The sequence below is a fragment of the Acanthopagrus latus genome, chromosome 8 (assembly GCF_904848185.1).
Source record: "Acanthopagrus latus isolate v.2019 chromosome 8, fAcaLat1.1, whole genome shotgun sequence".
NCBI classification, from domain to species: domain Eukaryota; kingdom Metazoa; phylum Chordata; class Actinopteri; order Spariformes; family Sparidae; genus Acanthopagrus; species Acanthopagrus latus.
The window spans coordinates 11,502,637-11,527,901 of record NC_051046.1 but is presented as its reverse complement, the minus strand read 5'-3'; the positions used below and the strand labels follow the sequence as shown (position 1 = coordinate 11,527,901).

The 25,265-nt window shown below is 40.9% G+C and overlaps 5 protein-coding genes across 7 annotated transcripts; 3 read left to right on the top strand and 2 right to left on the bottom strand.

The window, feature by feature from the left end:
- Window positions 1-65: 65 nt before the first annotated feature.
- cd151 (CD151 molecule) lies at window positions 66-6,480 on the top strand. 3 transcript variants are annotated; one of them, XM_037106273.1, is made up of 10 exons: window positions 66-237; window positions 1,344-1,399; window positions 1,978-2,062; window positions 2,768-2,959; window positions 3,497-3,571; window positions 4,062-4,082; window positions 4,366-4,470; window positions 5,237-5,386; window positions 5,472-5,558; window positions 5,729-6,480. In XM_037106273.1, exons 3-10 carry the CDS (start codon window positions 1,979-1,981, stop codon window positions 5,786-5,788), a joined length of 774 nt encoding a protein of 257 aa, XP_036962168.1. In that variant the 5' UTR covers window positions 66-237; window positions 1,344-1,399; window position 1,978; the 3' UTR covers window positions 5,789-6,480. The 3 variants fall into 3 exon arrangements, with proteins under 3 accessions (XP_036962168.1, XP_036962167.1, XP_036962169.1); XM_037106272.1 differs by lacking the exon at window positions 1,344-1,399; XM_037106274.1 differs by lacking the exons at window positions 1,344-1,399; window positions 4,062-4,082 and having other exon boundaries at window positions 67-237.
- A 33-nt stretch (window positions 6,481-6,513) lies between these two features.
- gatd1 (glutamine amidotransferase like class 1 domain containing 1) lies at window positions 6,514-8,909 on the top strand. Its single transcript, XM_037106271.1, has 7 exons — window positions 6,514-6,717; window positions 6,972-7,048; window positions 7,851-7,956; window positions 8,047-8,154; window positions 8,239-8,330; window positions 8,418-8,511; window positions 8,605-8,909. Exons 1-7 carry the CDS (start codon window positions 6,519-6,521, stop codon window positions 8,718-8,720), a joined length of 792 nt encoding a protein of 263 aa, XP_036962166.1. The 5' UTR covers window positions 6,514-6,518; the 3' UTR covers window positions 8,721-8,909.
- Window positions 8,746-13,882, bottom strand: chid1 (chitinase domain containing 1). Its single transcript, XM_037106270.1, has 13 exons — window positions 13,827-13,882; window positions 13,432-13,536; window positions 13,040-13,183; window positions 11,708-11,840; window positions 11,549-11,593; window positions 11,351-11,457; window positions 11,200-11,261; window positions 11,018-11,107; window positions 10,808-10,909; window positions 10,496-10,645; window positions 9,805-9,885; window positions 9,666-9,708; window positions 8,746-9,552 (listed from the first exon to the last, which is right to left on the bottom strand). The coding sequence occupies exons 2-13, from the start codon at window positions 13,534-13,536 to the stop codon at window positions 9,454-9,456; spliced, it is 1,161 nt and encodes a 386-aa protein (XP_036962165.1). The 5' UTR covers window positions 13,827-13,882; the 3' UTR covers window positions 8,746-9,453.
- Window positions 13,883-13,934: 52 nt separating this feature from the next.
- Window positions 13,935-20,711, top strand: ighmbp2 (immunoglobulin mu DNA binding protein 2). Its single transcript, XM_037106263.1, has 16 exons — window positions 13,935-14,106; window positions 15,308-15,390; window positions 15,881-16,050; window positions 16,147-16,342; window positions 16,432-16,529; window positions 16,703-16,866; window positions 16,990-17,190; window positions 17,424-17,571; window positions 17,657-17,831; window positions 18,164-18,346; window positions 18,432-18,550; window positions 18,629-18,723; window positions 18,923-19,046; window positions 19,130-19,951; window positions 20,036-20,235; window positions 20,404-20,711. Exons 2-16 carry the CDS (start codon window positions 15,314-15,316, stop codon window positions 20,596-20,598), a joined length of 2,967 nt encoding a protein of 988 aa, XP_036962158.1. The 5' UTR covers window positions 13,935-14,106; window positions 15,308-15,313; the 3' UTR covers window positions 20,599-20,711.
- Window positions 20,712-20,850: 139 nt separating this feature from the next.
- LOC119023951 (zinc-binding protein A33-like) lies at window positions 20,851-24,639 on the bottom strand. The gene is made up of 6 exons (XM_037106267.1): window positions 23,965-24,639; window positions 23,513-23,608; window positions 23,120-23,350; window positions 22,294-22,316; window positions 22,094-22,212; window positions 20,851-22,014 (listed from the first exon to the last, which is right to left on the bottom strand). The coding sequence occupies exons 1-6, from the start codon at window positions 24,379-24,381 to the stop codon at window positions 21,464-21,466; spliced, it is 1,437 nt and encodes a 478-aa protein (XP_036962162.1). The 5' UTR covers window positions 24,382-24,639; the 3' UTR covers window positions 20,851-21,463.
- Between the last annotated feature and the right edge of the window lie 626 nt (window positions 24,640-25,265).

Genomic DNA, 25,265 nt, shown 5'->3' with positions numbered 1-25,265 from the left:
AAACCAGCTGGGGGCAGCCATGTACTCTACGCAACATGTGGAGCTGCCTGTGGTGCCAAAAGAGGACAGACACGCTCAGACGCTTGGGTGGAGGGCTTGGGTCTGAGTGTCAGCTGAGAACTTGCACTCTCGCAGTTAACCTTCAAAGCCAGCAGCGCGGTGACACCGGGGTTGTTGTGATCTGGGAAGACGTACCCCGATAATCTACATCCTTCACTGCTCGCCATCTAAAACCAGGTAGGAGTATTTCAGTCTCAGCGGAAAGGGAGAGCAGTTTTTCCATGACACAATGAGTTAAAAATAACTCTGATTCTGACCATTGGGAGATTTTGTTTTGCTGGACAATCACATATACTCATGGAGTATTTTGTCTTGTAGCTGGAGCACAACACTGCCTTTTTCATGTGTTTCATAGTTACTGTCACTTTTTCTTGATATATGTCTTTTTCTAAAGAGATGTTTGATGATACCTTAAAATGTACAATCCTCATCTTTCATGGTCCACATATTGAAAACTTTTTGAGAAAAGGGGGCAGAGGAAAGTTGTGCTCAAGTTAGATTAAAACAGACATGGAGTGAAGCATTAAAAGTCAACAGTATATCACTGGAGCGTGAGAAGATCAGGTTAAGTTACTGAGATGGGGACATGTATATCTGTCTGCTGGATGACATGTGACACAAGTTGTTAAGAATGTTTTACCCACAACATATTTGATTTCATCTTTGAGCTTTTCCCTTTGCTCTAGTATACTCACAGTTTTTGCACGTTTGAAAGGCACCACAGTTTTCGATTTACTTTTTCAATGTTAAACCTTAAAAAGATAAACTGTTGTCAGGAAAGCACTGTGTACTTCTGTTTTGTGTTAGATCTCCATTCGGTAAATCACCTTTTGACACCAAATGTGGAACTAAAGGAGACTGAAAGAGGAAATTCCTAAAATATACCACAACAGGCTTGTCTCAATCAGATATGACACTAATAGGATTTAGCTTGCTGTCATGTGAGTAAAAAGATGTGTGATACTAATCTTCAGTGTTGGAGGATAAGACCTGTTCTCTGAGCAGCTTCATTAAATTCGCTAGGTTCTGCTGTTCTAATTACCATCTTCGTTTAAGGTCGGCTATACAGAATTTTCCAACGACGACAACAAGCTAAATAATCCCTCTCAATCATCACTTGTGACTCACCAGATGTGAGTCATAAGTATATCTGCAGAGACCCTCAGCCTGTATTTTGTGTTTTTTTTTTGTTTGTTTTTTTTTTATTTTTAGAATTGCGCCTGTGTTAGGCGTCAGCGATTCTGCAGGAAGACAGTTGATTGATTGATCGATCTCATTCACAGGTCGTCAAATACTGACAGTTTGGGGTGATGGCTCGCTGACTAACAAACCCTACATAGTAAGCCTTTAACTGGTCATGAAATATACTAGACCGATGCCTCTATGACATGTATAAGCAAACCAGACCATCAGCAAGAAGATTGTCTATTTCTATGTAGTGTAGTTATTCTCACCAGGTCTGATTTATCTGGGTCAGATTAGTCATTAAATTAAAAATATTTTTACGGTAAAGTTCTGAGAATTAATTGAGGGACCTCACAGCCTGAGGAGAGGAGCCGCTCTCTAGTCTGGAGGTTTGGCACTAAAACCAGGTTTACTCTGTTTCACCATCGTTATATAATCTTACATGGACACAAATAGATATTTTAACTCACCATCACTATGTATCCAACAAACAGCTGTGTTTTTAAAAAAGACAAAGTTTTAAAAAAATATGTGTTGACAATGACAATGCTTTACAGCACCTTTAAGTTTTTCTTGCTCTGTGTGTATACATTAACCTACAATGTACTAACATATATATATATATATATATATATATATATATATATATATATATATATATATATATATATATATATATATATATATATATATATATATATATATATATATTCTTTTTTTTTATTATTTCAGAATGGAAGCTCCAGGTGAAAAAACACACACCTGTGGCACAATTTGTCTGAAATATCTACTTTTCCTCTTTAACATTCTTTTCTGGGTAAGTGAACAATTAATCATAAAGATGTTCTCTCTTTAAGACAAAAAATTAAAGGCCCTATTTGACTGTTATAATTACTAATACCACTGGTAGTAATAATTAACTTTAACTTTCATCATTACACTTTAGCTTTGCTTCAGATGCCTCAGAGATTAATTAAAGGAAAATTTTACTTTTGCCAAATCATTACACAGCTCGCACAATTTAGTGTTTCTCATAGCTGCAAAGACAATGTCTCTTATTGTTTATTCTACAGTACATATGTAATAGCTTGCTTCATATACTCTCTATAAACTACATGTATGGTATCATTTATTGTTTGCAACGCACCAAGAGTTACAATAGTTCAGCAGGAGCCTGTACTCCACACTGTCTGTATTTCAGTGGAAATCATACCATAACTTGAAGTCAGTCAATTTTTACTGTCTTAACCTCACTTTTTCTTAAATATAGGTTTTAAATCAGCTCGTGTATAACATATTTCCACAAAGAATGCACCCAGATATGAACAAGACATGATTTATGTGCATCAGATAGCAAAAACAAATTTAGCCTGAACGTCTCTTGAGGCTGACAGAGGCGTTGTCTTGTTTGCATCACTGTCACATTTGAGGAGCCGTGTTTAAAAACTGCTGACATTTCTGAGCTTCATTCTCTATATGAGCATCTGGTTTGAGTTGAGCTGATAACGGTGTGTTCTTCCAGCTGGCGGGAGGGGCCGTGCTGGCAGTGGGAGTATGGACTCTGGTGGTAAAGAGTGACTACATCAGCTTACTGAACTCCAGCTTCTACTCGGCCTCAGCTTACATCCTGATAGCTGCCGGGGTCGTTGTGATTGTGACTGGGATAATCGGATGCTGTGCCACGCTGAAGGAGATGAAGAGTCTCCTGATTGTGGTAAAATGGATCAGAAACACAAAAGACTGCCCCGTCAGAGAGGCTGTTATTACACTTCACCCCATTTAATTAATGAGAGACCAAGGAAAGACATTTGCTCTGCTGTTTATACACACACAACCTGCAACCTGAAAGTTAATCCTTGGTGACCTCCTGTCTTGTCGTCCTGTTTTCAGTACAGCTCATTATGTCAGACAGGCATGACTGTCAAGTATAACAGACAAAGTCACGCAGAGTGTGTCTTTAAGGGTTTAGATTTAGAGCGTGGCTCATGCCAGAGGAATGGAGGGCATCACAAGCGCTCTGCTTGGCCAGAAGAGTGTTTGAGAGACACAGACAGACGCAGCAACAGGACGTCACAAAGAAGCTAAACTGCACGCGCTCTGTGACGTTATGTCTGCTTCCATATTCAGCACAACCTTTGTAATGAATGACATCCTTTACCGCAGACACTCTCAATGATAATGTCATGATTATAATCATATTTGTCGTCATGTTGTTGATGTCCTCTTGATATTTTGTGTCCCTCTGTCACAGTATCTGAGCTTACTGCTCTGCATTTTCCTGCTGGAACTCATTGCCGGTGTGCTGGCCTTCATTACCTACCAAGAGGTGAAGTGTTTTATTTTCTGTTTGTACGTGCTTCTGTGAATTTGACCAAAGTATACTGACATATATTAACCCAATATACTTTTATTTTCAATAAAAAATATTTCCTAATAAAGGTATAGTATACCTGTATGTATACCTGTATTGTATAGTATAATGAACTTAAAAAACAAACTAAAGATTTTTGTTGACTTGCTGTTCTACACTTTAAATCCCACTGTAGCAGTTACAAATCTAACTTTGTTCATGTATTTATTTATGCACGTATTTTAATGTGTATTTCTGTCACTCCATCATCACTTCAAGTTATTTCAAACTCCATACCTTGCTCTCCTTCATTTCTATTTAAATGTTTTTACTACCCATGAAATGCTGCAGTTGCTGCACGCTCTGCTGTGAAATCTTCTCTGCATGCCTCTCCGTGCATGTTCTTCATTTGTCCTGTTTTTCCGTCCATCTCACTTCTATCTTTTTCCCCCTTTTCTCGCTCCAGTGTTTCCCTTTCTGCTACCAGGTAATCTGCTACCACCTGTTGATGTAAAACGATTTGTTTCCACTCTTTGCACAAAACTTTTTTTTTACTTTCAAACTAAACTGAAGAATGTGGAAGAGGGAGTGGGGTCAGAGGATCTTTGCTCATATGTTTTGAGTTATGTGTGGGCATTGCACAGGTACAGAAGAATGTTACAGGGGAGGAAAGAAACTTGACCAGGGGCTATTTTTATTGATGGGAGGAGATTTGCAGGTGGCACATTTTTTTCCTGAGCGATCACTGAAATGCTCCTCCTGTCTCACAGCTGGATGAGGAGCTCAGACAGAACCTGAAGGTCACCATGCAGCAGAAATACCAGCAGCCGGGTGAGGAGAGTGTCACGCAGGCTGTGGATAAACTCCAGCAAGAGGTGCGGAAGTCATACTGAATGCCCAAATCACAGCTGGTTTACAGGCAGGCAAGAATTACCACCTAACCCCCAAAAATCTAGAACAACTTTGGGAGCACTTGACTCTCTGATGCTTTTTTTTGTTGTTTTACTTACTGTGTTCTAGCAGTCAGGATCAAGTGCCATATATCATTAAATTCAGGAGAACCTAAGTTCAGTCTGCCTGAAAGTACAATAAAAAAAAAAATGTAAAGGCTAGAACCTCAGGAAGTCTACATCTGACCTTTCATGTGCCATTTAAAGCCAAAAACAAGTGTAATCCCATATTTCTTTCCTGAAAGTGTAGATATTATTTTAAGAAATGTTATTAAATCATAACAAAGAGAAAGCCAAAGAGAAATATTATCCATCCAACATGAAAAACAAACGTAGTTTGGCTAATACTGTTGCCCTTTGGCCCAGAAGAGGAAACTATGTGGGTTTCCTAGATGGATGATCTGAATTCCTAACAAAAAAAATGTATGTGATGCCAATGAAACATTCAGAAACCCCGCATTACATGACTTTTAAAAACACTGGGTAGGATGAATGGTTCAAAAGTTATTGAATATTTTAGAACAATAGCTATTTTTAGCCGTGGCTGGCTGTCTAGCTATTTTAGGGTTAAGGGACCTCATGTCTGGTATCTGCTTGATCACATTTTACTACATTTGAGTCACCCCCTTTACCCTGAATGTCAGTTATTATTGTCTTGTCTTGTGGTCCTCCCCGCTCTTGATCCTCTCAGTTTAAGTGTTGTGGAAGTCACAACTACTCGGACTGGACAGACAGTGTGTGGACCCAGACGAATGATCAGCTCGTCCCTGATAGCTGCTGTAAAACTCCCACTGACCTCTGCGGCCTCAGGGACCATCCCTCCAACATCTACAGGGTGGAGGTAGGTAAAGCTTTCAATTTATCTGTGGAGAAATGATAGATATGATAATAAAATTTTCGTTTCTGTCCCTCCCTTCTGCTCCCAGGGAGGCTGCATTGTGAAATTAGAGGAGTTCCTCCTCAGCCAGTTGTATATTCTCGGTGCAGTGGGTATTGGGATTGCATTTCTACAGGTAAGGTACTTACCAGTAAGCAGAATACAGAATATGAGTATGGACATCTCTTCTAATGTTGTGCAGAATACATAATATGAGTATGGACATCTCTTTTAATGTTGTGCAAAATGTTGTTCCTGTGTGCAGAGTCTTCACTAACCAGTTCCTCATGTCTTTTTTTCTTTCAGCTTGTGGGGATGATGTTTACTTGCTGCCTTTATCGAAATTTGGAGGAAGATCCGTACTGATTTTTGACATTCTTCAATATCACAAACTCACTCAGTCAAGGCACAGATTGTAAATTGTTTGGGTAGACTTTTTACACAGTTCTGAGTGCTGTAAAGTTGGTGATCCAAATGATTACTTGATGAAAGTACAGACACTATAGAGTTTATAATGCTGCTGGGCAGCACTGTGCAAAATGCCATTGCATGCTTTGGGGGAAAAGTTCACCCAAAAATAAAGATTCATTTGTTACCTACTCAGCCCCATGCTTAAAGTCAGCTGATGTTACAAAGTACATGAAACATCTGTGGAGTTTCACAGAAAAACAGCGTTGCAGCATCTCCCTGAACAACTGAAGCAGATGGGGACAGAATGCTGCAACACTGTTTTATTGTGAAGCCTTAGAAATGTTTTGTGGGCTACAAAACTTCATCAAACTTTCCATCCACATGAGGGTGAGTAGATAAAGACATAATCTTAACTTTTGCGAGAACTTAACATTTAAGTGTTCCCCCATTTATGTTGAGATAATTATGTGTGGATAAATTGTAACGAAAAATAGTAGATTGAGTTGTTTATCTAGTTTTTTTTTATGTATCACGCAGTGTTTACTGAAGTTATCGTTTAAAAAAATGAATTAAAGTTAAATGAAAAATGATGAATTAAATGAATTTTGTTGAATTGTGAAACTGCAAATAAATACACCTGCCATTTATCATCTGTACATTCGCCTGCCTTTGACAACGAACTTTTATGTTGAAATTGTTCACCGGATGTTGTTGTCAGCTGACAGGACTTCCTCCTCGCGAATTCTTCTTTCATGAATTCACCCACAAAAATCTTATTATTCATTTCAAACAAGCTAAAAGTATTTCATGTGGAGGGAACACGGACATAAATGAAATGTCTGCGAAACCGACCTGTTTGATAGTGGCGAGTGCTTCTCCACAAGGTGAGTCCATTAGCTGCGACCAGATGTATCTTATATTGAGAGGGATGGATGACACAGTGATGAAGTGTGGTGTTACTTCATTCACATTAAGTTTATACTTAATTGTTACTTAGTTCTTAATTTAGTTAACCTGTTAGCTGTGGTCAGACATCACTTGCTAGCCAGCTAGCTAGCTAGCTAGCTAGCGTAATAGCCGAGCAACGTTCTGCTCCCACTGAGCTCTGTTGTGTTTAAACTGTGTTTTGTTCTTTCAGGAGTGTCAGCAAAGTCTTTCCATCAGTCCTTCAGCCTCTGTTCCTCTGTGTTTAATCTCCAGACAGCCACACCCGGGGTAAGACTGTGTTTATCATTCAAGATACCCAACAGACTTATTATTCTTGCACTGTGTGGTATGAGGATGTTTCTAATCAAGTTAAGCATCTGAATATGTCTCTATCATTTGTTAGCAGCTACTCTTAGAAGTGATCAATCAAGTCCAGCCAATTCTGATGGAATCAAGATGTTCAGTTTTCTAAAAACAATCTTCAATGGATGATTTCACACATCTCTGCAGTCCAGCAGACGATCCCAAACTATCTGAGCTGTTATGAACCAGTGAAATAAAAGTGCCACCCACAGAAGTTCACCCACAATTGAAAATTCAGTCATTATACACACATCCAGATGCTGATGGACATTCGGATGAAGCTTAATAGTCCATTTCTGGAGCTTCACTGTGAATCAGTGTTGCAGCATTTTCCTAAACAACGATGCAGATGGTCACTTGAATTGGGGAAAAAAAAAAAAATCAATACAGCTTATCCAGCAAAAAGTCTCCATACACCCTAACACTTTTATCTTAGCAGCTCTAGTGAAGACTTGCACTTTGAAAACAGTGTAAATAATGTCTTTTCATATCAGATTTCTGGGCTTCCAGAAAGATTACACAGGCACCCCCCATCTATATCGGTTGTTAAGGGAATGCTGTGATGCTGTGAAGCTCTAGCAAGGTTTTTTTGGACTACAACATTTTCCCTCGGTGTAGAAGTGAGTAAATGATGACTGAATTTTCATTTTGGGCTGAACTGTTCCTTTAAAGCATCGCACTTAAAACCACACTACAGTAACACAATGTGTTGTTTTTTTAATGGTAGGGGAAGCCAATAGACTTTGTTGGAGTGGATGAAAGCACTGCTAGATGGGTGCAGGACTTCAACGTGAAACCCTACGCCACACCTGCCAAGCTTGAATCTATAGATGGTGAGAACTTTAATTTCGTGCTCGTTTGGCTGTTTCGTGTGTGCTGTTGGTTTGGACTCTGCTCAGCTAAGTCACGCTGACCTTTCGCAGGTGCCCGATACCAGGCGCTGCTCATCCCAGACTGCCCCGGAGCGCTGAACGACCTGGCACACAGCGGCTCTTTGCACCGCATTCTCACACACTTCATCTCTCAGCAAAGTGAGTTTCAGGCTAATTTTAAAAAGCAGTCAGTATGTCATCTGTGACTTTGGTGTAGAGACGTGTTTGTTCCTCTGTTTGCAGAGCCTGTCTGTGCAGTGGGACAAGGAGTGTCAGCTCTGTGTTGCGCCACTGAGGGACAGCAGTGGATCTTCAGTGGCTACAGTTTAACAGGAGTCAGTCTTCCTCAAATAAATGTATAAATAAAAACAAATATATTTGTGTAGAAGTTCATGTAATTAATTACAGTATGTGTGTTACAGCCGTCAGTGTTTGAACTGGTGCGGAGGCCTGACTTTGCCAACCTTCCTCTGGTCGTGGAGGACTTTGTGAAAGACAGTGGCGGATCGTACACAGGTGAGCTCACCTGCAGAGCAGAGACTGATTTAGTAAATACTTTAACATTCTAAAAACTAAAACCCACTCATGTTTATCTCTTTGTTTTTCCAGCAAGTCAAGAAGATGCTTTGCATGTAGTCATAGACAGACACCTAATAACGGGCCAGAACATGCAGTCGACGTCACTTGCTGTGAATAATCTAATCCTGCTCTTCAGTGCAAAGTAAAAGAAAATCGTAACATCAAATTAAACGACTTTGTTGTACCACATTTATATTCATGTAATTAAACTAACATTCATCTCAGACAAACACTGGAAGATGCTGTGTCAGAACAGGTGTTTGACAACACTGTAAATACAACTTTGTTACTTGTTGATGCTGTCGATACAAAATAATAAAAATCACACAATCAAATGTCTCAGGTTGAAAATTTAAAAATGAAAAAGGGAAAACTTCAGGTGTCGGGGGCTGATGCAGTTTTTGAGGAGGGTCGAAGTAAGAGAAGAATGCATCTTCCCACCCGAGAGCAGAAGTGTTTGTGGGCAAAACAGAAGATTTCTTGATTTGTACTGAGAGGATGCTGCTGATGTTTGTGGCACGTGAACTCTGAAGGCCTCAGAATAGGAATACACCCCTTCAATTCAAACTTCATTACATATTGATGATCATGCACCATCTGTTGCTGAATGGAGATGTGTGACTGAACTGTACAAACTGAAATTTTACACAATATCATTCACAGAAAGGAACACAGCCTTTCGTCTGCTGTTCCTATCATTGTTCTCAACCTGCAAACTCATTGAGTATTAACCAAATCCTGTCAATGGCTTGTTTCAACATTCCCTTTCACTCATTCAGAAACAAAACAACAATTTCTGGCGCACTGTGCTCAGGGAAAAAGAAGAAATCCATGTGCTGATGATTCGGGGTCCACGGTCTTCACCATCAAGTCCAGCTCTCATAGAAGATCATAGAAATAATCCAGTCCTTGTCCCAGTTCCCATAAGGAAATCCCTGTCCCCAGTTCAGTAGCTAAAGAGATCCTCAGGTAGATTGACTGTGAAATTATTTAAACAACGTTATCTCAGAAAACCTCATAAATACATCACTTAAGTTTTAAAAATTATCTACATTGCTCTTTGACAAACATGCTCGTGATGTGATACTTACCTTCAACGACGGATAGTACACCACATGTTTAACCGCATTGTTCCTGAAATAAACGTGACAGATGTTGTTAAGAAATGCTGTTGGAAGTTGAAGATTTCCGTCATAATTAGTTGACTCCATGGTGTCATTTCATCATTACCTCTTGTAACTGAAATAGTGCTCTCCAGAATATTCATCCCAGAGGTGTTTCGGCCTGTGTTCGCGCAAAATCTCAATGTACCTGCAAGAAAATCAGAGACAAGTTTAAGACACCGCTAAAGTCCCTAATTTCTCCACCAGCTTTCTTCATACAACACATTTCTGTATTTTTTTTTTTTCTGTTGTTGCTCCGCATACTGGTTTAATGAAGTCAGGAAATAGCTGGAAGAAGGTGATGTTCTGACGTACTTATCACTGAAGAGTCTAAAACGGTTGCTGGGTTATTGGATGTCCACTCAGGGTGCTTTTCATCCCCAACCGTTAGCTTTGATGTTGCTTGTTTGGTCATGAATATTTTATGTCCTAGAGAAAAAGTCCTGATTTGATAGTGCTTGGAAGTTTTTTTTTTCTTTTTTAAAAGGAGAACTACAGATCAAAGTCTGTTCACAGGATCTGGGGAGTGCTGCTGCATATGTGGAAAAAAAAAGTTACATAAAGCGATTTGTGGCTCCAGAGGAAGCTCTTTTCTGATATCTGATAAATTCTGATGTGTGAGGTTGGACTCTGGAGCCCAACGATGTTTAGTGTGACGCTAAATCGAGTACTCTTATCAAGTAAAGTTTCATATGATTCAAGCTTCTGAAAAAAAAGTGAAAGAAGTATTCACAGAGGCAGTCACAGTATTATCTCACCTTCCTCCCAGGATTGGCTCGGTTCCCTGGCTTGCAAAATCAAGGCCGTACAAATTGAGTCCCAGCAGGATCTTCTGCCTCCACTGAGCATCGGGTGCGAGCTGGAGAACACAGTCCCTCACCCAGGGCAGGGGGGAGCTCGGGCCCGGCCTGTCGAAACAAAATACAATGCAACTCAGAATATAACTCAGAACATTGGCACTTTACTGCTGTGAATCTTCTTGTAGCCGTTAGTTCCTCTTGTCACGTAACAACCTAAAACATTTTTGTGCTACAGTGAATCAACGGACTTCACTTGTGTGTGATGCTCACCTGGCTCCGCTGGAGTAGTCGTATGTCATGAGGCTGAATCCATCCACTACAGGGGCCAACTGCTCGAACTCCTCCCTGCCAAACATACCCGGCTGCCCCGTACTGGGTGATGGGGGGGAAAAAAGCAAAGGAAAGTCAGCTCCCAATCGTTTGATTTTTCTTTTTAGCATTTATAAAAGTAAATGCACTAAGTAAACCAAGTGAATTCACCTTGTCACAGCAGGAGGAATGACAAGAATGCAGTCGAGTCTTTTAGCCTTTAAAGTCTCGCATATGTGTTTCACCAAATGGACGAGCTCCCTGCACAGAGAGGAATTGATATCTGAAGCGTCTCGCGCAAAGACGCGACGTTCCCAGTTGTAAATAGGGGCAGTGTCGACAGAGTAACTCACTTCCGTTTGTTTCCTCCCAGCTGGCTCCACAGCTCGAAGGTGAAGCCATCGAATCCTTCAGTCTGCAAGGCCACAGCTTTATCAGACACACACGCAGGACAAACACAACACCATTGCGGGGGAGTTACAGGAAAACACATCGCTTGATTACCTTTGCAACATCGATCAGCTCACTCCCCAGCTCCTCAATTTCATCTTCGCTTCCCAGCACAGTCATGTAGTCCTGGTAGGACCAGCCGTCGAACAGCAGCCGAGGAACTGAGGGTGAAGAAAATAAAAAGACAAAACAATAGTCTCGAGTCTGAAACCATCTACAGAGCCGTGGGCAGTCAGCAGGACATGTACTCACCCATCCTAATTTTTTTGTTAGACTTGCGTACAGCTTTGACCCAGCCTGCGAAGACAAGAAGACCCCTTCATGTACATTAGCCATTCGTGGTGACGCTTTTATAGCCAACAAAGGCTTAATACATTTTCCATCTGACTGTCAGCAGAGTGGGTGGTCTACCTGGGTCGTGATCGTGGAGTCCAGTAACGTCAAACGTTTCAGGTCCCCGTCGGCGGAGCTGAAGCCACACTGGAGACACTGAAGTTAGTTTAGAGCCAAACGTTTTGGCGATATCGTAGCCGTGGGAGTTCCACTGGAGGGTTAGGGTGATACAAACAAGACGTGTGATTCAGAGATATTAAGTCAAAACACTACAGGAGAGTTTTCTGGTCATATTCTTTTCCAAGTCTGCCTTTATACAAAACATATGTTTCTGTATGTATGAGCTATCAGTAAGAGCAATCATTCCTCGTCTTCACTGGCCATGAAGTGAGCTTCCTCTGTACAGTTAAGGGCCAGAAGTAGTAATTATTTCCATTGTTCGGTAATCTGCTGAAGTTTTTCTTAATTAACTTATCCTTCATTTTGGCAATTTAATCACAATCACTCTCAAAGTAAAAAGCAAGACGTTAAAATGGCCAACAATAAATCTCACAGATCTTAAATGAACTGTCTTACAAGACAAAGAAGAGCATCACGTCTCTGATGTAGAGAAACCTGGAGGCATCATGTGGTTGTCATTACTGCTCGAGGAAGCAGTAAAATGATACACTGATTATAAATACAGTTGTACAATTAATTTTAATTCTAGCGGTTAATCAGCTGATCGATTGAGCTCAATCAGTCTTTTTAATAGAGATGCATGATATGGACTTTTTTTTAACCAAGACCATATAATTACCTGCTTCTAACGGTAAGAGGTTGATAATCGATCATAACATTACATTTCTGAATTTAAAAAGAAGTTCCTTTGGTGTAGTTTACCTCTCTGAAGCCATAAAAAATGTGCAAGTACAAACTGCAATTGAGTTGATTCCCCCTTTTTTTTTGTATGCCATCTTTAACGGTCCGGTAAGTAAAATTTAGGACGACCTACTGGTAGAACTGGAACTGTTTTCATTTGCGTATAATATCCTAAAACTTAAAAATCTTTGTGTTTCTGTTGCCTGAGAATGAGCATTTCATATCTCCACAGATGTCTGCCATGTTACATGTTTCTACAATGGCCTATAGCGTACAAGCCAAACAGACGGCCTTTTCACTCTCTTCACAGTTTAAGCGGCCACTGCAGTCAGTCTGGTTGAGGCGAGGCGTATTTAGTTGGTTGTCATCTGGAGCCACACCACAAGGAACCACTAAATCCTACACACTGGACCTTTAAAGATCTCTGCCTGTAAAACAACTTAAAACCTGATAATATCTGAACTCGCCCTTTAATGCTGGAGCAAGTGTTGTCAAAACAGCTCAGAGGGAGGAAGTGCACACATGCTTGTGGCCGGATTTCAGACTCACAGGTGTGACATATCCGAGCACTTGTCCCTGAAACGTCTTCTTGATGTGAGCACAGTGCCTCTTCTCCTCCTTCACTATGTCTTTCCATTGCGGGTCTGACACAACGAGGCCTCTCTCCAACACTGACAGCTCGGTTGGAGATGTCTAAACACAGAGGACCAGAGACAGAGAAACAGCCCACTTCACTGACAGATGCTTATCATCATCATCATCATCATCATCATCATCATCATCATCATCATGACTGGAAACATGACAGGTGAGGAGGATACAGGCCTCTGAGTCCAGTGTCACACCTGACAAACAGGGCAAGACCTGTTAGACCTGGCAGCACACACACATACCACACACAGCACACACACAGCTCAAGGTAAAGCCCTGAACTTACTCACCTCGGCCTCAGCTTTATGCGACTTCTTTGCATCAGTTTTGGAGAGTGTGGCACTGACCAGCCAGCAGCATGAGATGGCGTGCAGCAGGAATAACGTCGTTCTCATCTCCAAAAGGAAAAAAAAAAAAAGAAAAGAAAAAAAAACGCAGTGAGAAGGAGCAGTTAAAGAAAAAATGGGTTAGCTCAGGTCTGCAGGTTTGCAGTGCAAGTGCTTCCTTCCTGACTGAGATCTGGCAGATTAAAAACCGGGAGCATGTCCTCCTGCGGCTCACAATCACACGGAGCGACGAGCCCGAGCAGCTCCGGTCATCCCGCTCTCACACACAGCCTGGATTTATGACAAACAACCAGGATTTGACTGTCGAGCGGTCTGTGCCTGTTTGATTGACAACTTACCTCAACGTGTGTTTCTGGAGCGTCAACCCCAGCTGGGTAACTTCCGCGTCGTGGGCTTTTCAAAATAAAATGAATGAGAGTAGGGGGAGTCTTCTGAGCAGGTAGGTGGCGGTGTAGCTAGCATGCTACAAGCTAGCACAATAAAAGAAGACGACATGACTCAAACAAACCCAGTGCGGTGATCCCACTGAAGATGTTATAGCATAAGAAACGTACTATTCGTCTCCGCGTTTGTGTCTGCTGCTCTCCTGGTGTCAGTAAGGATAGCTAACATTAATGGGTGAGTGTCACCCTCGTTTGTTAACTGTAGCTGAAGTAAATTGAGTGTGCTGTGACTAGCAAGCTAACATGTTAGCATTGAAGTCAATGAGGGAACTGTCTTAATATCTGACCTATTTCTTCTCGTGTATTACCCTCAACCTGAACTACAGCCGAATATAATGTATATACACAAGAATTAAAACTAGGAGTTGTATTTAACAACACGCTGGAGTGTGTATGGATTGTGAGATTCACTTGTGGAAGAAGTATCCTGTTTGTTTTAGTTTTTTACTGCAGTTAAAGTACCAATAAACCACAAAGACCTCCATTCAGAGTTGTACTCAATATATATCTGCAAGTATCACAAGTAATAAACTCTTTATTTGTGTGGAGGGTTTTAAGACATACAGTTAAATGAATATGTAAATACCTAATCATGTAATACAATGTTTTTTAAAAGTCAATGCATATGAATAATCTTATTAAAGAATGCTTAGTTGTCAACATAGAAAAATAAGTAACAAATTAAATGACACATGAAATACATGAATGTAAAATGTATTTGATTATTTGATTCATTTGTTTACCCTTACTGGAAATTTCTGCGGAGAAATAAATGTCTCACTTTTACCCATCAAAAGTCAGGGAGTGAGTTACAGCCACCATTTTTATGTAGCTAAATATATCACTGGATCATTATTATTATCATTGTTATTGATACTGTGAATGCTGGAATTTTATACTGTAGCTGCATTATTGAAGGAAAGCAAATTTGTACAATTCGAAAGTGCCCTGAAGTCTTTTTTATTTGCCACTTCACAACAAAACTCATCTCATGACACTTTGCAAACTCAAAAGTTCTAGACTTTCTAGGCTTTACTTCTTGATTATCCTTGATGATGTGTGTGTATGAGAGAGTATAAAGTAGCATGATATGGAAATACTCAAATAAAGTAAACTTCCAAGTTCCTCAAAAATGTATAGTGCTTGAATGAATATTTACATTCCTCCATTGGATATTTTTCTTTTGTTAATGGAGGAAGTAACCCATACAGCATCTAGTTTTATCAGCAAATACGACCTGGTGTGTTATAACATAAAAACTTAATAGTAATTAGTGAGCAGGACCTTCTCTAGTTTGTCTTTTGTCTATACCCAAGTGAAGTTGTACTGACACATAATAACTGACATGTAACCTTGATCTTTTGGGTCTTTTCTAGTGAGTGATGGCGGTCGAACAATTTGTGTCAAAGACACTCGAGCTCCTCCAAGAAGAGAGGGAGGCTGAAATAGAGGAGACCAGGTATGTCTAATAATATCAAGAGTGTGACACTTTAATGCATAAAGGTTAATCCAACAGTGCACTCGATGGTGGCTCCCTGCCGGAGGAATGCCGATGTCTTTCAAACTCCACACCCTCACTTTTTAATGTTGGATTTGCACTGTAAATCTGTAGCCTCCAAACCAAAACTGAGATAACCCTGATGGCATCTTCAGTCTCACCATGAATTCACATGGGATAAAGTTTTGATGTCATCTTAAAAAGACACTGACAGTGAAATTGCATGTATTGTTCATGCTAAATTGAGTGTGTTCATTCAAATTCATATATTTTTGGTGCAGTCATTAAGATGATTAAGATTAAAATACATGAAGAAATTAGGCTTTGAATTTGAAAAAAAAGCCCTCAAACAACTGTTATTTATTGGCTCAGTAGTTGTCCCCCAGACAAGAAAACTGACTGTGATTTAGCTCTCACTATGAAATAACCGTGTGTTGTTTGCTACGTGCAGGATATGGCAGGAGAACGTCGCGCTGAAGGATCTTCAAAATAAAGGCGTTTGCCTGCTGAAGTTGCAAATAGGAAGTCAGTCCACAGGCCTGTATGGTCGCACCATCGTTGTCCTCGAGCCAAGAAAGCATCTTGGTTTCTTATCCCTGCCAAGCAACAGCTTTGGACCTGGTGAGACAGATGATCTGGATAAAGATGTATTCTTTTTTTGTGTGTGAATATAGTTTCATATTTTGCTTAATGTGACATTAATGTCTTTTGCTACAGGGGACATAGTTGGCTTGTACGACACCAGCGGATGCACCGCAGACTCACAGATCAGCACAGGAATAGTGACGAGGGTCAGTCAGGCTTCTGTGAGTGTGGCATTTGACGATTCGAAGGATGGCCTCAGCTTTGATACAGATGCTCTTTACAACCTCTTAAAGTTGGCAAACGATGTCACCTACAAACGAATGAAAGAGTAAGTCACATCTGTAATAAACTCACTGTCATGTCTGACTGAGCAGCATGTAAGGTAACTTATTTTCATCGTGTGTTTTGTGCTTGCAGTGCCTTGAATGCATTAAATGGATATGGCAACGGACCCGCTGGAAATTTGATAAACGTTCTCTTTGGAGACAGTAAACCGTCGTGTCAGTCACAGCCAAGTAAGTCACACGATACAAAGCAGACATATAAAAAAATAATAGGCCATGTAATTGCTCTGTATTGTGCTTTTTGGTAGCGTTAATACCAGTACAGTGATTTTAAAAATCTTGCAAATGAGCGTGAATCATACACTACAAAGACTAATTCTGGGTACTATTTTATTTTTTATCAGATGCAGTCGAATTCTTTAACTCAAATCTGGACGACTCCCAAAAAGAAGCTGTGACATTCACTCTGTCACAGAGAGAACTGGCTGTGATTCATGGACCACCAGGCACTGGGAAAACCACCACAGTGGTGGAGATCATCCTGCAAGCAGTCAAACAAGGCCAAAAGGTGCAAAAAGTTTTTATTTTTTATTTTTTGTTAATGTGAATATTTTTGTTTTCTGTCATTATCACAGTTGCTGCAGTTGTCTTTGCAGCATCTCAGTTTACACAGGATCATTTTTATGTGCAGGTCCTGTGCTGTGCCCCGTCTAATGTGGCTGTGGATAATTTAGTGGAGAGGTTAGCCCGGTGCAAGGCAAAGGTCCTGAGGCTGGGTCACCCTGCCCGACTGCTGGAATCCATTCAGAAACATTCACTAGACGCCATCCTCGCTCAGAGCGACAATGCAAACATCATCATGGACATCCGTAAAGACATCGATAAAGCTTTTGTAAGTATTTAAATCTGTGCTCCTACTTGTATTTGTGCGATCTTGAATGCATTGTTTGTTTATTTATTATTCTCGTTCATTATATATATATATCTATATATATATATATATATATATATATATATATATATATATATATATATATATTTTTTTTTTTTTTTTTATTTTTTTTTTTATTTTCATTTTTTTTTTTTTTAATTATTTTTTTATTTATTTATTTATTTATTTTTAAGATGGGAATGAAGAAGATGCGTGAAAAAGGAGAACGGATGAACTTCAAAAGGGAAATCGGGGAGCTAAGAAAAGAGCTGAAAACCAGGGAGGCAACAGCCATCACCCAGATCCTGAAAAGTGCTGATGTTGTGTTGTCAACCAACACAGGTCAGTCATGAGGAAAGAGAATTATCTTCAGTTGTTGTTCACTGATGATGAAAGGCAATCAGAGAGCACTTGTCTGTGTCTGCAGGTGCTTGTCTTGATGGACCTCTGAAGTTCCTGCCAGCTGAGCACTTTGATTGGGTGGTGATAGACGAGTGCGCTCAAGCACTGGAGAGCAGCTGCTGGATCGCCCTGCTCAGAGCACGAAAGTGCATTCTGGCTGGAGATTACAAGCAGTTACCACCTACCATCAAATCACAAAAGTAAAGAAAGGATTGTTTGTATCTTTGTATGTAATCATAAATTAATAATATGATAATATTTGTGACAAGGATTTATTTCTACTTTAAACCCCCTGAGTGTTTCTTTATAAGGTTAAATATATATGACTAATAGAGCTGCACGATTAGCTGACTAATTCATTAATCAAGTGATTTCATATTCATATGAATTAAGAGAACTCTTCTAGCTTTGGCAGAAAATGTGAGTTCTTGTAGATCCAATCAGTTACAGTGAGAAGCTGATTGATAAGTATGTTTTTCAGGTCCTTTTGTGGGGTCTTGTATCATAATGTTTTATGTCTTTTGCTCCACAGGGCTGCATCCAAAGGCCTGTCCCTCAGTCTTATGGAGAGACTTATCCAGATGTACGGGGACTCAGTGGTCCGCATGCTAACGGTTCAGTACCGCATGAACAGTGCCATCATGGAGTGGGCCTCCAAAGAGATGTACCAGGGCAGACTAACAGCTCACAGCTCTGTAGAGACACATCTGTTAAAGTGAGTGTGAGCTTGGTGATGAATAGTATCTCTTTTTTTATACTTCAGTGAATTTTAACTCCTTAAAACTGTCTTTGGTCAAAAGAGATCTACCAGGAGTCAGCTGTGTTGAGGAGACCAGCACACCGCTGCTTCTGATCGACACCGCAGGCTGCGGCCTGAGTGAGATGGAAGTCACAGATGAGCAGTCCAAAGGCAATAAAGGTTAGTCATTTTTTATTTAGACAAACAATTTTTGTTACAGTCAGTGTGATGAGGGATCTAACAGTACTTTATCCTCAGGTGAGGTAGAAATTGTTGAACTGCACATCAAGGCCTTGACTGAAGCTGGGCTGAAAGCTAAAGACATCGCCGTCATTGCTCCATACAATCTACAAGTAAGGGTACCATAAAATATATGCTAACTCAAGAGCTACTACTGTACTATGTCATTGCAATGATGCACTTACAATACAATACCTAAATAGAAAGATCTAGACTTTCATAATAACATCACAAATATAGAAAATGTTAAGTAATAGATGTGTACCAGAATAACTAAGAGCTGTGATATTTTATGTTTTTATCTCTGTTAAGGTGGATCTTCTGCGTCAGAAACTCTCTGCGAAGCATCCAGACCTGGAGATAAAGTCAGTGGATGGATTTCAGGGCAGAGAGAAAGAGGCCGTGGTGTTGTCTTTAGTTCGCTCTAATAGAAAAGGTACTTTTTTGTGTCTCTTTCTGCCCCGCCATAATGTTATCTGCATTACTTCACACACGTAATTGTTCCTTCTTTTATTTTAGGGGAGGTTGGATTTCTGGCAGAGGACAGGAGGATCAATGTGGCTGTTACACGTGCGAGACGTCACATCGCTGTAGTGTGTGACACACAAACAGTCCAAAATCACGCCTTCCTGAAATCCCTCATCAGTCATATGACTGAGTTTGGCGAGGTCAGAACAGCGTTTGAGTACATCCAAGACATCGTGCCACAGAACTACACCCGCGACCACAAAGACACAAAGACCAACACGTCTGCCGGCAGCTCATCCAAACAGAAGGGTAAAGACCAGCCTCCCAGCAAGGCCAAGCAAGGACAAAAGAAGCCCTCTGTTCACAGCGGTAATGAAAACACTGCTCATGTTAAGCACAGTAAGTCCAGCATAACAGCACTGACAGAGGAAGAGCAGAATAAGAAGAGAGACAGTGAGATCAGAGAGCAGGTGGAGAGCTTCCTGAAGGATTTAAATCAGACTGAACTGCAGTTTCCACCGTCATTTAACTCTCATGACCGTCTGCTGGTCCACCAGATCGCTGAGGAACTGGGGCTTGTGCATGAGAGTAAAGGTGAGGGCAAAGACAGGTGTATTACTGTGTCCAGGCCTCTGGATTCAACACCAGCTGAAGAACCAACACAAGAAGAAACAAAAGAAGAAGCCCATGAAGAGGAAACGGTCCCAAATCCTCAAAGAGAGCGTCCGTGTCAACCTCCGTTAGACTTAAAAAGTTTGCACTTGGAGCGAATGAAGAGGGAGCAGCAGAAAAGGGAAGAAAGTGTTCAGCAGAAAAAGCAACAGAACAACATCCCAGCAGCTCTGACATCAAAGAAACCCAAATCAGCTAAAGGTTTGTCATAAAAAACATCAAATTTTGAACTGTTTTAGTTGCCCATGTGCTCCATGTTTTACAGTTCAATCATGTCTCTCCCAGGAAAGAGCCGAATGAAAGCGGGCGTCTGCGACATCGCTGCTGCCGCTGCCCCGGAAGATGACTTTGACGCACTTATCGATGCCGTCAAGAAGGCTGAGAGTGTGTGCAGTTTTGTCAAGTGTAAGGCTTCGGTGCTAACTCTTGGACAGCTGTGCCTGTTCTGCAACAGGCAGTATTGTCTCAGTCATCATATACCAGAGGTAAGACGGGAACGGACGCAGCTGTGATTTACCTGGTTTGATAATGCATGAACGAAGGAGACATGGTTAAGTACACAGACTCACAAAATGACAGCTTTAACGTGAGACACTTTTGCAAAGTAAAGTTTTGTGTTTTCTGTGATCTGACTGTCCTGAACCCTTTCCTAGGTGCACGGCTGTGGAGACAAAGCCAAGTCTCACGCTCGGATGAGAATAAGCAAAGAAGGCGTTCTTTATGCTGGTAGTGGGAAGAAAGACAAATCCATGGATCCCAGTAAGAAAGCCTACCTGCAAAGAAAACTGGACTCTAAACTGAAAGAAATGGCGTCACAGAGGAAAACAAAAAAAGAGGACAGTAAATAAAACCAAATCGACTCTTTGAAAGAGCAGAAGTGAAGACTTTGTTTTGAACATGATTAAATATTTAAAATGTGGTCAATTGGCTGTCATCTTGTTTGATAAATATTACAGTCTGATGCCTTTTGCCTAAAGTTTATTGGATATAAGTTGCTGCTTAGTTTCATAAGTGCTACATAGATTCATCAGTTTTTAAAGGGACAGTTCACCCCAAAATCAAATATAGATGTTTTTCCTATTATATATGGTGCTATTTATCCATCTAGATTGTTTTGGTGTAAGTTCATGGTAGTATTAACTATAGAGATGCAGAGCTCCCAGTGTGGACCGCTGCCTGTACTGATAACTGAGCTAACTAGTAAATTGCAGCTTCAGTTAGCAGCAGTAAACAGTTACTCTCTTAATATGTTGCCTCCTCTAATTTTGACAGGAGACCAGTTCTTACATATTTTGGCAATGTGTGGATGAATGCCTCCTTCTGTGCAGTCTTACAGTACAGGTATACAATGAAGAAGAAAGTAAATAATTCCTACATGAAACAGTTCACAACATGGTCTGTGGGTTATCTTGAGTAGCCAGGTCGTGATTTCTGGAAAGAGACATTGCTGTTTGGGTTAGGGTTAAATGGATTTTCTTTGCGCTTTGAGCACCACAAGCTGAGAGGACTCTACTTCTGTTATATTCGAGGGGAGGCAGACATCTCTACAGCTGCAACTTACACCAAAGCAATCTAGATGGATAGATAGCACTACAGGTAAGAGGAAAAGTATGTGTATTAGATTCAGGGGTGAACTGCCCCTTTTAAACTGCGACTTGTCCCTTATTTGTATCAGCTGTGGCAGCTATAACACACTCGTACTGAGGTGTGTGTCTACTCTACATCCACTGTTATTGTCTGAGGACAGATGGTCAGTGGGCAGGAGGTTTTCCCGTCTTCACACAACCCAGGGGAGAAGTACGGGAAAACCCTCTCTTTAAATCTGTCAATGAATGTGTGTATCGTAGTCGAGTCAGCAGCGTTAATGAAAACCACTTTTCCCTTGTCATAGTCCAGTTTGACAGTAATCTTTCCAGGCTTGTGCTTCAGTGCCAGCTTGGTGCGAGGGGAGGTCTCAGCCCAGAATGAGTCTCCCTTGCAAAGGCCGATCACCCAGAAACCCTCAGTGGGGTTGAAGAAGACAGTGCTCTTCCTTTGGATGGACTCTCTGACCACTCCGATGTGCCAGTCTTTGCCCTGGCCCACCTCTACCGTCCAGCTGTGCTTCCCAGATGTGAAGCCGGTGGCTCCCAGGACACACACACGGCTGGTGCAGCGCTCAGGGTTGTCGGGCAGGGGCTGCTTATTGCTGTATTGTACACAGGTCAGCTCTTCAGATAACTTTAAGTTGGACTGGGCCGTGTTTGGATCCAGAGTGATGGGAACTGAAAGTGTAAACAACGTTTAGTCCACTGAAACCCGTTCACAGTAAACTTTAACTTTAGCCATTGTCTTTCTACCCACCATATTTGACAATGTTGGCCATCTTCAGCCAAACTCTATACTTGAGTGATCCCAAATGCTTTGCAGTGTTAATCAGGATGTCTCTGATACACTCAGGCTGTTGAGTGTTGCATCTGGCCCTGAAACATGTTATAATGGTTACGACTTTGCCATGCAGAGGCAGTTTATACTAATTGGAGCAGATGAGGAGATTTACATACCTTTTCTTTGTCTGCTTGTAGTCCTGAAGTCATAAAAATGAAAGTGAAGAAAGGCATCTTATCAACAAAATGGGAACATGCAGACCACATGTAGGTATACGGCTACTGGAGAAAGCATAATGCTGGCACAACAACTCCAAAACACACATGATTCAAATGGACAAAATTTCGATACCAGTCGGATGTTTTGTCAAGTCAAAATGTTTAACAGTGGCCATCCTGTTGTATACACCATCAAACCCTCCCACCTGCGTCTACTGGTTGTCTGTTGGCTGGTTTGTCAGCAGGATTACACAAAAACTACTGAACAGATTTCCACAAAACTTTTATGGAGGATGGGTCTTAGCCAAGAACAGACCTTGTTAACTTTTGGATCCAGATAAAGGGACGGTTCCAGGCATATTTCTCACTTTTTACAACATTGCAAGATTTTTTATCTCAAAGAACAATTCATGGCTCTTGAAAAGAAATCAGATGTATTTTGGTGGCTGGTATTCAAAGGAGACTATTGGGCCTTGGCAGAGGTATGCACTCTACTGAGCACCACTGTGACTTACCCATGCTAGCAGCATAGCTAGGATGGCAGTGTCTGCCTGCCTGTTGACTTAGACTGCGATTTTATCATATCAAGGGGAAATTCCTTTGCACAGGATGATAACCATCAGACAATAAACAAAAACAGCACACACAACAACAACACCACAGTATTAAAATCGTGTCCACTTAAATAAATGAGTGCTTTGGGGTCAGTGCAGGTGTTACTTTTATCAAGGTTGAGAGAGATTTCTATAATGCTGTGTTGTGTAGATAAATGCCGTAAATGTACCTTTAAAAACGGTAAATCCTTCGCTGTGAGAGCTGTCTCAATATCACTGATGGTGGAAGACATAGTTTTGATCTGCTCCTGGAGGGTTATTAGCTTCTCGGACATCACCTGGTTCTTGACTTCCTCTTCCCGTTTGAGCACCTTCAGTCTCATGTCCTCCTCCTCGAACAGAAACATGTGAAGCTTCTCAAACTCCTCCTTGATCGCTTGCTCACTCTGACGAGCTTGGTTCTGTAATGTTGAGGAAGCCGGTTATTCTCAGCAGTAAACAGGGGTTGTGTTTGCGTGCACCTGTGAGCATGACACTTTCTGGAAAGTGACTAAACCAGTTGATAAATGTGTGAGAAGAGGACATCGCATGGATGATGACAGGATGACCGTGGTAACTTTTACCTCAATATAGGTCTTTGTCTCCTCCCATTGCTCCTTTGTCTTGTTCAGTATTCTGAGCTTTTTCCTCAAGGACTCCAGCATGGCCGTAATTTCTTTCTAAAAACATTCATAGAAGAATCATGAGTTGGAGTTTGGGGCTGAAAAAGTTCCTTTGTGCTCAGAACAACTCTCTAGATTGTCTATTTTCTGCTTTTCTGTTGAATATTTTTGTAAACTCCATTTTTTTAGGTTTAAATGAAGATGTCTCCTTGGACAATATCTTGATATTTCTAATATACAAAGAAAACATTTGACATATGAATCTCCCTCTTTGCCTAAAAAAAACTACACCCACGGTGGAAAACAACAGATCTTTGCTCTCACAGATAACTTACTGAATTCCGCCTTTTGTGTGTTGGAGTGTATGTACTGTAAATCCCCTTGTTATTTCCAAGTTTCTATTTTTACTCTACCTTCTTCTGTTGGGTCGCCTCCCCCAGCGGGCAGCACTCATGAACTCTGTGCTGATTTGATGTCCGGCAGGCGAGACAGATGGGCTCTTCGTCATTCTGACAAAACATCCTCAGCTCCTCATTGTGAAGACGACAGTCCTCTTCATTCTTGTTGGTCTTTCGCCCCTGAAATCTGTCGGCAGCTATCTTTAGAGCCAAGTTGATAGGAGGCCTCCCAGAGACGGCCACGGTGCGACACACAGGACATTCTCGACATCCTTTCCATTCCCAGAAAGCCTGTAAACAAACTCTGCAGATATTGTGGCCACATCTGAGAAGAACAGGCAAGGTATAAATGTCCGAGCATTGAGGACAGAGTAAGTCCTCCTCAGAGAGCGAGCCCGTTGCAGCCATCAGGTTTGAAGTGCCTCCTGTCATCTGATGTTACCGTAAGTCTTCCCTTCCTGCTCTTCAGGTGTGACGACTTTAGGCGGTGCAACCTTGAAAGCATGGCTGAAACTACTGTCAGTGCTGGCAAACAAGTATGACTGGTTCACTACTTATCACGTGTTCTATGTACTTAATGCAACACCTCTTATTGTTAAGTGATGGAAGCAGAGTGATATTCACTTGCAGTGTCAAAACTGGAGACAGAAATGAATGAATTTAATATTGTTTACACACCCATGTTTTTAAAAAAATATTTCACATCAGACCTGCTGACCTTTAGGCGCACCACTGCAACCTGTGGCAATGCTGAGTCACCAAAATAGTTGCAGATTGGAGTCCTGTATGTTAAAAACAAAAAAAAAACAAACAAACAAAAAAAAACAGGCCGCACTTAAATTCATTTTCAACGCACTTTATTTTCCATTTTCCATGTTTCCATATGCGAGACAGTACCATGGTTTGACTCAATGCATAAATATATTAACAATGCATTTTAGTCAGACTCTAAATCAATAAAATCACGGTAATATCAACACGATGTCTAGAAAAACATAACAATTCTACAAGTATTTAAATGTTTTGTTATTACTGCATTAATCCTCTGAGGAAGGCAAAACTTAGAGGCAAAAACAGAGGTAGTTTAAACCATTAAAAATGAGTGGCTGTGCTGTCAGTAAAATCGTATTTATACCCCAGAACCAAGAGTAAAAAGTGTCGATAATATCTTTGCATTACATCGATCGTACTACACGTAAACAGACAGAGAATCAGCATTATTTCAGATGCAGAGACCTCAGACAGGTGCTGTTCAGGAGTGAGGTCAAAATGAAAGAAACATAAGTGCTTGTGCAGTAAAAGTTAATTGGGTTAGT